At 41.1% G+C, this 12890-nt stretch overlaps 2 protein-coding genes across 9 annotated transcripts in view; one reads left to right on the forward strand and one right to left on the reverse strand.

Annotated features, from left to right (window-relative positions):
• USP37 (ubiquitin specific peptidase 37) overlaps positions 1-3279 on the reverse strand; it is an 81810-nt gene extending 78531 nt beyond the window's left edge. For 4 of the 5 annotated variants that reach the window (XM_023731300.1, XM_023731298.1, XM_023731301.1 and 1 more), the window contains exon 1: positions 3136-3267. The gene's annotated coding sequence lies outside the window, so the exon portion shown is untranslated. Of the gene's footprint in view, positions 1-3135 lie in introns of all 5 variants that reach the window. The other variant, XM_004376316.3, reaches the window with a different exon arrangement.
• A 254-nt stretch (positions 3280-3533) lies between these two features.
• The window catches only part of CNOT9 (CCR4-NOT transcription complex subunit 9), a 35946-nt gene continuing 26589 nt past the window's right edge, over positions 3534-12890 (forward strand). Inside the window, exons 1-3 of one of the 4 annotated variants that reach the window (XM_023731305.1) lie at positions 3883-3931; positions 11100-11186; positions 12053-12232. In XM_023731305.1, the coding sequence (XP_023587073.1) occupies positions 11178-11186; positions 12053-12232 (189 nt within the window). In that variant the 5' untranslated portion in view covers positions 3883-3931; positions 11100-11177. Of the gene's footprint in view, positions 3932-10661; positions 11187-12052; positions 12233-12890 lie in introns of those variants that run through there. The other 3 variants (XM_004376318.2, XM_023731306.1, XM_023731304.1) reach the window with 3 other exon arrangements.

A 12890-nucleotide genomic window follows, 5' to 3' on the forward strand; every position in this document is an offset into this window, starting at 1 on the left:
TCCAGTTTATTCATTTAACAATTTTTTGAGGAGTAGAAATAGTCATTAATTTATAATCTAGTAAGAGACACACTTTAAATAAACTCACAAGTAAATATATAATTACAAGTTCTGATAAATGATATAAAGTAAAAGTACACGGCAAGATGAAAGATTATAACAGTGTACTTGATTTAAGATTTGGAGGTAAAGGGTAGGGAGCATCAAGAAAAGTAGCACTTGAACTGAAAATTAAAGAATAAGCTGACTGGGGGACGGTGGTGCTGGAACAATCCAGGAAAACAGAAAAGTGCAAAGGCCCTGAGATGGGTAAGAACTTGGCACGATTGAAAAGCAGCAGCACGGATGGAGCTTAGTGAGAGAGAGGAGCATGGTGCAAGATGAAGCCAGTGAAGCAAGCAGGAACCAGGTTATGCAGTTTTATAGACCACAGTAAGGATTCTGAATTTTATCCTTACTATTCAATGTAATAAGCATTTGGTGATGGGAAATGCACGGAAGCCTTTTAAGTAGAGATGTTACTGCTGAATGGAGAAGTGATAAGGTTTGTTTGGGTTTGGGGACAAGAGTGGAAAGTGCAAGAATGGAAGAAAACAGAGCAACTAGCTAGGAGAGTACCGAAGTTGTTCAGTTTATAACAACAATTACAATAACAATTAACATTTTTTAGCCATTTACCACGTGCCAAGTGGTTATTATGGTTGTCTCATTTAATCCTCACAACAATCCAATAAGGTGGAAACTTTCACTATTCCCATTTTACAGATGAGAATACTGTGAACCAGTGAGATTAAGTCCAGGTGAAAGATGACTGTAGCTTGAACTAAAAAAAGGCACAGTGAAGAGAATAAGATTCAAGACATATATTGAAGTAGAATGGAAAGAATTTGGAGAGGGTATGGATACACAGGATAAGGGAGAAGTCAAGAATGACTTTCAAGTTTCTAACCTGTGTAACTGGATAAATGGATATATCATTTAATAAAATGGGACCCTGGAGGAAAAAGAATTTGGGTGTGGAAAGAATGACAGAGACATGTTTCAGACATATTACATCTGAAATTCCTAAGAGAAAATTCAGTAGAGATGTCAAGCAGGCAGTTGGCTACTTATATTTGGGAGCTCAAAACAAAGGGATTGGGTGGGAAATAAAAATTCTTAAATCAGCAATACAGAAATGGAATTTAAAGCTCAGGGAGAAAGAAAGAAGTAAAAGGAGAAGAGAACCTAGGGCTGAATTCCAGATACTCAAAATGGAAACACCTCTTACTAAGATCACTAATTACTTCTATGTCACCAGAGTTTTTTCAGTCTTCATTCAATTCTACGTTTCAGCAGAATTCAACACTAGTGACGGCTTCTTTCATTTCTTTTGCAAGACTCGTTCTCCTCTATCCAGTTATTAAATGTTAAGAATTCCCATTGACGTTGATCATATTCTTCAATTTGTGCAACCATTCTCACCCTCCTTTTCCAAATTGTTCCTCCGCATTAGCATAAACTCACTGCCCCCTAAGCTTCTTATCTAACCTTTCAAGTTGCTGTTGTCAATTTGATCCCACATAGATAGTTCTTTAAAAGAGCACAATGCTCAAGGCATTCTTTTTTTTTTTTTTTAACTTTTTTTCCATACAAAAATTTATACATAGTTATGTGACGTTAAAAAAAAAAAATAAAAGAATTCCTTAATGCTCCATCCTAAGCCCCATTCTTTTCTACCACTATACTCTCTCTGGAAACCCTGGTGGCATAGTGGTTAAGAGTTCGGCTGCTAACCAAAAGGTCACCAGTTCAAATCCACCAGGCAATCCTTGGAAACTCTGTGGGACAATTCTACTCTGTCCTATAGGGTCACTACGAGTCAGAATCGACTTGACGGCAATGGGATACTGTATACAATTTCATCCACATTCATAGCTTCAATTACTGCCAATATGACTCTCTCTATATATACATATCGCTATAAGTCTGAATCCACGCCACGGCAATGGGTTTTCTATGGATATACACATATACATATGCTCTTCAGTCCAAAATTCTTCTCTGAGCTCCAACGGCGTATCCAACTGCCTACTTGACATCTGCTTTTAGATAGCTCTTCCAATTAGAGACCTGTCAGGCATTGTTTTTAGTTGCCATCAAGTCAATTTTGACTCACAGCGGCTCCATGTGTGCAAAGTAGAAGTGCTCCACAGGGTTTTCCAGGCTGTGACTTTTCGGAAGCAGATTACCAGGCCTGTCTTCCGAGGCGCCTGTGGGTGGGTCTGAACTGCCAGCCTTTCAGTTAGTAGTCCAGCACTTAACCATTTGTGCCACCCAGGGACTCCTGTCAAGCATCAGCACCCCCTTCCAAAAAAAAAAAGGCGTTTACAAAGCTGAAATTTTGAGATAACTACAAAACCAAAGAGCCCTGGTGGTGCAATGGTTGAGCTCAGCTGCTCCAGCGGCTCCACGGGAGAAAGACCTGGTGATCTGCTTCCGTAAAGATTACAGGCAAGAAAACCCAGAGGGCAGTTCTACTCTGTTACACGGAGTCACCAAGAGTCGAAAACGACTCGAGGGCACCAAACAACCACCACCACAAAACCACTATAAGACAACTCTCCAGAATACAGGACTTGGTCGTCAATTACCATTTCCTTCCACGGTTCATAACCTAAAACAGATAAACCCGACAACTTAATTTGATGGCCAGAGATGGGGAACAACCAGATAGATGCACGACAAAAAACATAATTCATGCCTTTTGGGGAAGGATAGTTAAGAGGGGAAAGAAGTAAAAAATGGTCCAGAGACTGAATGAGTATCACGTCTAAGACCCAATGGGATATGCGGCAACGGAAGTTACCTGAACAGACAGCAGGCCTCATTAAGGGGCAAGTGCTGGACGACGACAGGGGCCAGTTTCGGACTGCGGAGGGCACGAGTGACAGTAAAAACCAGGTTATAGGAGAGGGAAAGCCTGGAAGCAAGCCCCAAGTGGAGTACCTGTGAGGCTAGGGACGCTCGAGGGGTTGGGGGCGGGCTGAGAAACAGCCGGGCGAACTCTAGAAGAGTGAACGCCGAGTGGGCGGACAGCGAAGCGGAGGGGGGACTGGGAGAAATAGCTCAGTTGAGAAGCCGGGCCCGCCTTACCTGTGCCTGCGAGTCGGAAGCCCCGGGACAGGCCTACCGGAAGCACAGAGTCCGCGCGGAGGGGGAGGAACCGAGAGGAAGGTAGGGATACCGACCACGGAGGAGCGGGGCCGCTCACTCCCCCAGTCTGGGAGAGCGGCTGATGGCGGGAACTGTGACCACACGCAAACACGCACGCACGCACGCACACTCGACGCGACCAAACCTGGCGCGTGCGCGCAAGCCTGTAACTCCGCCCCTCCTACGCCTTCGCCCCGCCCCAGCATCCAGTGACGCCCTGTACAGAAGCCCCGCCCCTGCCATGACTGTAGTACGCACGCGCACTTTCTATTTCAGCCCACTTTCGAGCTCCCACCATTGCCCTCCTCCTGAGCCGCAGTTGGGCATGCGCACTCACAGTCCTCCCGTGACTGCTCGGCTTTTCCCGCCCTTCACTGGCTTCCGAAGGAGGGTCAGAGTTCACGCCCCTAAGGATACCTACTCGAAGCCGGGGATACGGGGACTAGCGGGTCGCTGACGTCCTTCCTGTCCTGAATCTTAAGGGGCAAAAGACATACACTTGAACTGTTAACTCCGCAGAGGGAAAGGAGGCGGGAAGAGGTTGAGTGGGCGGGGTCAGGGGTGAGAGGTCAGAGGACTGTGAAGGGGGCGGAGCGAGCCGGAGGCGGATGGCGGCTGCGGCGGCTCATTATCTTCGGCGGCAGCGGCGCTGAAGCAGGGACGCAGATCGGGCGCGTCCGGTGGTGGGAGGAGAGCGGCGGCCGCTCCCAACATGCACAGCCTGGCGACGGCTGCGGTGAGTGGCCGGGCCGCCCGGCCTGGGCCCAAAACCCCTCCTCAGGCGTGCGTTTCGACCTCTTGTCCCAGCTCCCTGTGTCAGCCCCGAGTCCAGCTCCTTCTGTCTTGAGCCCGCGAGGCCCTGCTTCCCTCCTCGCCGCGCTTTTCCTGCGATGGGGCTGGCGGCCGCTCTCCTCGGCTGCCGGCTCTCGCGGCCTCTGTCGCTGCTCGTAGCGTTCTTTTCCGGCCCTGGGCCTGGTCCCGCGCCCGGAGCGTCTTCGCGGCCCAGGCCGGCCATTCATTGATCCCTTACCCTGACCAGCGGTTTGAGAGCGCCAGTTGTGTGCTGGGCGCTGGCGAGGTCGAGGGGGATTCCGTGGTAAATCTGACGTGGGCAGTGCTCTTGGAACTCACTGCCTAGCGCAGCGGGATAGGAATGGCTTCTAGCTCAAACCACTTGCTTTACAGATGGAAAACCTGAAGCCCGGAGAAGTGAATAAATAAGCATCTGGCTTATGGTTCTCTGCTTTTAAAACCGTTCTCACACATCTCGTTCAAACAGCCTAACACTGTGAAATAACCAGACTTTACCAGCGTGATCATTTAACAAGAAAAGCGGATCTTGTATTTCACCTGTCTGAAGTACTTCTGTGGCTTCCTAGTGCACTTAGATAAAATCCAGACTCCTTGCCATGCCCTACAAGGCCCTATGTGATGTGGTCCTTACCCACGTTTTCAGCCTTGTCTTATGTCACTTGCTCCATGTGCTTCAGCTATACTGGCTGCTTTGCTAATCCACCTACATGCGCTTTTCCACTCCAATCTGGTCTCTGTCTGAAATGCTTTTCTTACGTGTGTGTGTGTGTGTATGTGTGTGTGTCTGTCTGTCTGTCTTTCTCACACACACATGCAGCATGTGGGTGTAACAGGCTCCTCATCCCTCTGGTCTCCGCCTAAATCTGTCTCAGAGTGGCCTTCCCTGACCACCCTATTCAAAGTATCCAACTTTTCTCTTTTAGAGTACCTTTCATAACACTGATCCCAATGTGTAACTATTGTATGAGTTTACTTGTTTGTTGTCATTCTCCCCCTTGAACACAGGAACAGGGATCATATGGGTCCTGTTTACATTGTTTCCCCAGTGCTAGGACAGTTTCTGGTACTGTTTAATAACTCAAATACTTTGTTGAATGAAGCAATATAAATGAGGGAGATGACCACTGGGAACACATAACCATAATGGGAAAAAGGGATCATGTGATTTTAGTGAATTCTTCTGAATGCCAATCCTACTTTTTCAGTTTTACCAAGGACAAGTGACTTAAGGAGATAATAATGTGCTGAAATTGCATTACTAGGCAAAATGACATAAGTTCTAAATAAAGCACAAAAGAAATTGCCTTAACTTTAAATATAACAACTGAAAAAGAGGTGAGGAAGGCTAGCCTATAAAAAACATTGCTTTCTGAGATTTGATCCTTATCAACTGGTCATTTCCAGGGCCAGTGACATCTCTGCCTCCTGTAGCCATGTTTCTAGGTGTTTATAGCTGTTCAAAGTGGAGAAGTACTTTTTATATCTTAATTTGATTGCAATTTCCCTAACTTTTTTATTCTCTCTCCCAAATTTGGGAAAAAGTAAGTTAAAAAGTAAGGTTGCTGCTGGTAGGGGAGAGGCAGGTTAAGCTGCTGCTAGTAGGGGAGAGGCAGGTTAAGCTGAGGGAAATTCTTCTAAGGTTGGCTTTCTCTCAAAATCTTTGTCTTCTCCAGGATTTGTACTTTTGATACCAAGTCGTTCTCCAATTTTATTTTCAATAATGCATCTTTTGAATAGCCGTTAAAGCTGTGATACATTAAGAGTAATAAATACTCAGTGTACATTTCTTCAATTAAATTTACAGTGCCTTACATTTTACTTTAAAATTTGAACTTTTACATGTACTTGCACCTGTTACACTATTTGGACCATACAGCAGCTCTGACACGTTCTTTTGTACCATTCATCCACTGAACTATTTGATTAGTGAGGAGACTAAGGCATAGAAGAGTTGAGTCACGTCTTTCCCAATTCTTCATGTCTTTCATTAGACCAAACTGGGAATTCTGATCTGGGTAAAAGACAATAATGATGTGTATCACTCATTAGAAGATGGGAAGAGTTAATAATACATGCAACATTACCCACAATAATTTAACCCACTTGAGAAGATGCTTACATTTTGCCAAATAATGAAAATTTGTATTTGTGTGTGTGCCTTTATTCCTCTCTTCCTTTTTTCTTTAAATAGCAGGTAAGTCATCTCTTCAGCTAGGGAGATAGAAAGTACTATCAAAGGAGAATGTGATCACATGTGAATTCAGTATGTTATTTGTAGAAGGAGAGATTGAGATAATGTAGGAAGTACCTTAAATCTTGACTGTAGTCTTTTATTCCACTGAACTGTGTAGTAGACGAAGAGCCCTGGGTAAGCAGTGGTTAAGCGCTTGGCTGCTAACTAGAATGTCACCTGTTCAAACTCACCAGCTGCTCCACGGGAGAAAGATGTGACAGTCTGCTTCCGTAAAGATTACAACCTTGGAAACCCTATGCAGCAGTTCCACTCTGTTCTGTAGGGTCACTGTGAGTCGGAATCGACTTGACAGCAGTGGGTTTGGTTTTAATTAGCAGACTATTGTCATTCTTGAGGGAATACATCCTAACAACTTCGTTATTGCCTTCATAGAATATATTTGCCTTCTTTTCCTTATCTGTAAAATGGGGACAATAATACCACATAAGATTATTCTAAAGATTAAATAAGAATAACCAACTGCTTAGTGGTTGGCTAGGTTCACTCACTGGTTAAATGACTTGCTGCCAGACTTCAGCCTTGGGATTGTAGTTCCTACCTCAGCAAAGTAACAGCTTGCTTTCTCATGGATCTTGGAGGTTGCTTCAGATTAAAACTACAAATCTTCACATACCTAGAGTCATTATCTTCTATAATGAATGTTATGCTAGTGATCTGAACAGCCAAAGGTAAGCCTTTAGGAGATGCATTGGTTACATATATATTTTTTTTTTTTTTTAAATTTCCCACTAATTACCACTGACAGCTGTAGCATCCTTAAACCATTGTCTTTCCCTTACTTTCTACCTTGTCATTTTATATACTTCTGTTGAAGCTGTGATGAACTCCCAGAAGCCCTCCCCTTTGGAAAGTAGAAAGAACACTGTACACTGAAGGATCTCCTCCCATGTCTCTCATTGAAGCTTTAGGCAAATTGCTTAACTTCTCTTTGCTTCTTCACGTCCATTTTTCAAAAAGTTACCTTAAAGAATATTCTGGCCCTTATTTATAAAGATATGAGGTTAACTGAGCTAATTTTAATACTTTAAGCACTATTTAGAAAGTTCTTTTTTTCTTGGCATGGAGTTCTGGTGGCTCAGTGGTTAAGAGCTTGGCTGCTAACCAAAAGGTTGGCAGTTTGAATCCACTAGCCACTCCTTGGAAACCCTATGGGAGCAGTTCTACTCTGTCCTATAGGGTCACTATGAGTCGGAATCGACTCGAAAGGTTTGGTTTTGGTTCGGTTTGATTTTTTTCTTGGAATATCATCGTTACGTTGACACCCAAAACCACTTGTTGGGTCGTCTCCAGACTTGGGAAAATAATTCATATTTCCATCTAAGTCTGTTTTTTTATTCACTGTCATATGTTCATTGTTAGGAAAACTGACAGCTATTTTGGCCCTTGAACAGAAAGTTGTATTGATAGATTTGGCTATTTCTGTTTAAGAAAACCATCTATATCAATTTTTTAATCTATCCAAAAGGAAAAAATCACATTTAAGATAATTTCTAAATATCTATCTCCTTGTCATATTAAATGTTAAGATCTTTCAGAGATAGAAGATCAACTGTTAGTACCCTGTGTTTGTGACATTGGAGTTAGCCATTGATGACTCACTTTGGTATAAATTTCTTACCTGTATTTTAAGCTTTGTTGAAAGAAAAAGGTGTAACTTGAAATACATGGTCCATGTACAGACTGTTAAACAGAAAAGGGGAAAACAACTTCTTTCTAAATTTTGATAATGTAAACATAGGTTTTTGTTTTTTTTTTAACATCTAATAAAAGGAAGATACTGTTGACTTTAAACTTAAAATTCTTTATTGGATTTTTTAAAAGTAAGTTTTTCAACTTGGAGGGATAGTTGTGATTTCAATCCTATAAACCCTGTAGGAATCACTGATTCTAGAGAGAAGTAGACTAGAATTTAAATCTAATTCTGCTGTGTACTGCCTTTGTGACCTTGAGCATGTTTAACCTCCTTGACCCTGTTTCTTCTCAGAATTTTGAGACTGAAGTAAGGTAATCAACAGTGCCTGGTGCACAGTATGCTCAATAAATAAATACTCTATAGTTTTCATTTGATCCTTAGAGAAATTTGGGGCTCAAAAATTGCTAACTTTTGCTCTCATGATTAGTTTCCTGCTATTATTGTTATATTTTTAAATTAGGTAGTCTCCAATAGGAAAGTCATAGATGAGTTTGCTTATTTGCCACTGGGCAGTGTGTGCTGCTAGATTGAGCTCCAGATTAGCTTTGCCTCAGAAATGTATTAGTAAATTATAAATAAAAAGAATTGTCATATCTGAACTAGAAATCTTTAGAGGTGATCTTTAAATAGAGTTTCATCAGTTGTAAAATAAGGATAATAAGCACCTTGTTGTGATCATTAAATGAAACTGCGTTAATAATATATATTTTTTTTTAAAGTACAACACAATTCTCTCTCTTCCTTCACCCACCCCACCCTTTCTTTCACTCTCCACCTCCTTTCAGGAAGACATGAAATTTCAGATTGTTCTGTTTTGGTGAAAAATGTGCCTGAAAGACCTTTAGAATTCAGGAGGAGAGTAGTAGATATATTTTGGGTTTTTATTACCATCGAGATTTAGTGAAAAACTGAAGCTGTGCTTTAGTGTTGTATTCAGGAATGATGTTCAAAATAGTTTACCAGTCATCTGGTAATATAAATTAATATATTAATCAATACATCACTCAAAATGTAAAAATATTTTCTCTTTTATTCTCCAGAATAATTAAACTCCTTTATGTGTGTTATAAAATTGTGTGTGTGTTTAGTTACTGTCACTAGCTAAAATATGTCCCTGTCTGAGCCATCATACTTTGACATGGGTAACAATGTCAAACTATTTCACAGACTTTCCCATTAAAATAATGGTTGTTAAGTGACTTGTAATCTCAATAAATAGAGAACTTCTGTCAACATCAATGATACTGTTCATGGTGCTGATTGTTCTTTCAGATTCTGCCGAACTAACAGCAATAGCATTTTAATTTTTGTCTGAGATTTTTGTATATTCACTATCTCTTGCATTGTGTAGGTCACAGAAATTGCTTAAAGAAAGTCATCTTTAGATCAAACCTACTCTTTCAGGCAGATGAGGAGCTACATTAGCAAAGCAGTGAAGAACATGGGCTCTGTTGCTAGACTGCCTTGGTTCAAATCCTGGGTTTAAGTTATAGATCAGTCCTGCCACTTAAGTTCTGAATAACTTCTCTGTACCTTGGTTCCCTCATCTGTAAAATGAGAGTGATGATGATACATATTTATTTAGGACAGTAACTGACATAGAGTAAGCATTATATGTTATCTCCCATTTTTATTTTTAAAAGTTACTATTAATTCCATGACAGGTGTGTATTCAGTGGGTTTCAACTAACTCTTGCTATTAAATTAGAGATAAAATTCAGCAGGGATGATGAAAAGGAGGGTCCCTACCCCAGATGTTTCCTGGCACCAAACTGCTCTCACTGTCCTCTGCGGATGCTCTCCTGTTGATGGAATGACTGCAGAACCCATGACAAATACCTAGTACCTATAATGGCCCACATTACCACCCACCTGACATCCCTAGCTCTCTTAGAACTAAAGTCCCACAGAGGCTGCAGCTCCCACAGGTAGCTTCACAAGCTGCGAGGGGAAAAAACTACCCTTTTCCTTCTATATCATATTGTTATTCTAGGAGCCTGTGATTTCTTAAGGAGCATCATTGATGGAGGTTACAAAACAGCTTTTAGCAGATTACACCAAAGCACTTAAAGATTGTTTAAGCTACATAGTCTTCCGTCCATTTAGTTGAGCACCTTGTGGTTCATTCTGTCAAGCAAGTGAAATGATAAACATCAAGCTAAAAGCTTATAATTAAGCTTCCGTTTATAGAAGGCTGTTGTTCAAGTGGAGCCCTGGTGGAGCAATGGTTAAGAACTTGGCTGCTAACCAAAAGGTTTGCAGTTTGAACCTACCAGCTGCTCCTTGGAAACCCTATGGGGGCAGTTCTACTCTGTCCTATGGGGTCGCTATGAATGGGAACCGACTTGACAGCACACAACCACATTGTTCAAGTTGGGTAGAGTAAATTAGAGTCCACTTCAGAGTCCTTCTTAGACTTCATTCTACCCTTCAAAAAAGGCAGTTGTCCTTTTTCGTTCCTCATCATTCTGTCACATCAGGGTGTAGTGGGAACATAAAACTACTGTGAGAAGCTATGTAATACCATTCAAGAAAGTACTAGAATGTATGACTTCATACCTGTGTGAATATTAAAAAAAAAAAAAGGCCCATTGCCCTCCAGTCAATTTCTACTCATAGCAACCCTATAGAACAGAGTAGAACTGCCCCATAGGATTTCCAAGGCTGTAATCTTTACAGAAGCAGACTGCCACATCTTTCTCATGTGGAGTAGCTGGTGAGTTCGAACCACTGGCCTTTTGGTTAGCAGCCAAGCACTTAACCACTGAGACACTAAGGCTCCTTACCTCTGTGAATAAACCCACCCGTTGCTGTCGAGTCGGTTCCAACTCATAGTGACCCTATAGGACAGAGTAGAACTGCTCCACAGGGTTTCCAAGGAGCACCTGGTGGATTCAAACTGCTTACCTTTTGGTTAGCAGGTGAACTCTTAACCACTATGCCACCAGGATTTACTCTGAGCATCAGCGATCTTACCTGCAAGTGTAGGTTCCCTTTTTTTCTATCTACCTATGTCATAGTTTGGGGAGAATTACGTCAGAAAATATTGGGCATAGGGATAGAAATGACCATGTGTTTGTTAGGACTTTATAGCTAGAAGTAACAATGGCAATCATTTTTTTAGCCTACCATCTTATTTTCCAGATAAGAATAATTAAGGGACTTAACCAAGGTCCTGAGGCTTTTGACAAGTGTGAAGAATTACAGAAATGCTGAAATTTTATGGAAATGGTAATACTGTGATTCTTCAGCACAATATTGAAAACATGCTCTGTTAATCTGTTTATGTTGTCCCTAGATGAGTAAGTAATGAATGGTTCTCAAAGGGACGGAAATGTGGTAAATATAAGAATTATTAGAGGAGGAGCTTTTCCAAATGACACAGATTTGCTTCTCCTTGGAGGGGATGCCAGAATTACTTGGAAGGGACTAGCAGTAGGTGGAGAGGGTATAACTTTTCTCTCTCAAAAACTATTTTAGGCATTTGGTTAAAAAAATAGTTTTTGCAGGAAGTTTTATTGTATGCAATGAAAAGTAAGTCTCCTAGATCCCCAACCTTAGAGGTAACTGCTGTTAGCAGTTTATTGTGTGTCCTTCTAGAAATGTTGTATGTAAATCTAGGAATATATATATGTATATTGGAAGCATATTATATATGCTGTTCTGCACCTTTTTAAATTTTTTTTGTTTTTTATTTCATATCAGCACATTTAACACTATCTTATTTTTATTGAAAGAAAGTGTGCCAATATATTTAACCAGTCTCTTATTGATTGATATTTGTTGTTTCAAGTTTTCTGCTTTAAAAACAATACAGCAGTAAAAATGGTATATGTCTTTAGTACAGCCCTAGTACACCTCAAGTATACCTTTAGGATAAATTCCTAGATATGGAATTACTGATCACAGGGTGTATACAGTTTAGATTTTGGTAGATTACTGCCAAAGAGGTTGAATTAATTTACATCCAAGTTTATGTATTTGCAAAAGTTCCCCTGGTGTTTATGGAAGTATTTCCCCCTAAAGCACTATTATAGAATAAGACTTGGTTTGACTAATGAAACTTACATGTGTACTTTCTTATTTTCACCTTGAAGCCTGTGCCTACGGCACTGGCTCAAGTGGATAGAGAAAAGATCTATCAGTGGATTAATGAGCTGTCCAGTCCTGAGACAAGGGAAAATGCTTTGCTGGAGCTAAGTAAGAAGCGAGAATCTGTTCCTGACCTTGCACCCATGCTGTGGCATTCATTTGGTACTATTGCAGCACTTTTACAGGTGGGTGTATATTGATGAGTAGCAGTTCAATCCTGTTCATCACATTTTCTTTGTGTATCTCTCTTTGCCCAAATGAGTTTGAAGACTTTAGGAGGATGATTCTTTAAATGTTAGCATTCATAAGAACCTGTTTTAGAAAAATCTAAGGTGCTTGTAAAATGCAGATTCTAGGATTCTACCCAAGAGATTCAGTTTATTTTCTGGGTGGGCCCTAAAATCTATATTTTTAACAAGCACCTCCCCTGGCCCAGGTAACTCTGATGCAGGTGGTCTGAGGACTAACCTTTGAGAAACACAGCTTTAGGATTACTGCAAGATGATCCTACATGATGGGGAAGAAGGTGGAAAATAGGGTGTAAGGATTGCAAGGTATATCTGGGGAAAGAAAATGTTATGGTAAAGATATAACAGATATAGTATTAAACATGAGTACACTTGTGCATTAAACAACAAATATTGGAAACTTGGTTCTAACCACAATGTCATTGGTGGGGAAAAAATTGATATGGTACAGCCCCCAAATAGTGAAATGATCATCCTTTCAAGATGTCCAAAATTCCTAATTGGATTAACTTTTCAGATCTGTTAAATTCACATTCCATCTGTGCTTCCTGTAGCCAGGAAATAAAGGTTTGTTACGGGAACTTTTTATTTATTT

Source organism: Trichechus manatus, unplaced genomic scaffold, assembly GCF_000243295.1.
Source record: "Trichechus manatus latirostris isolate Lorelei unplaced genomic scaffold, TriManLat1.0 scaffold00041, whole genome shotgun sequence".
Classification (NCBI taxonomy): domain Eukaryota; kingdom Metazoa; phylum Chordata; class Mammalia; order Sirenia; family Trichechidae; genus Trichechus; species Trichechus manatus.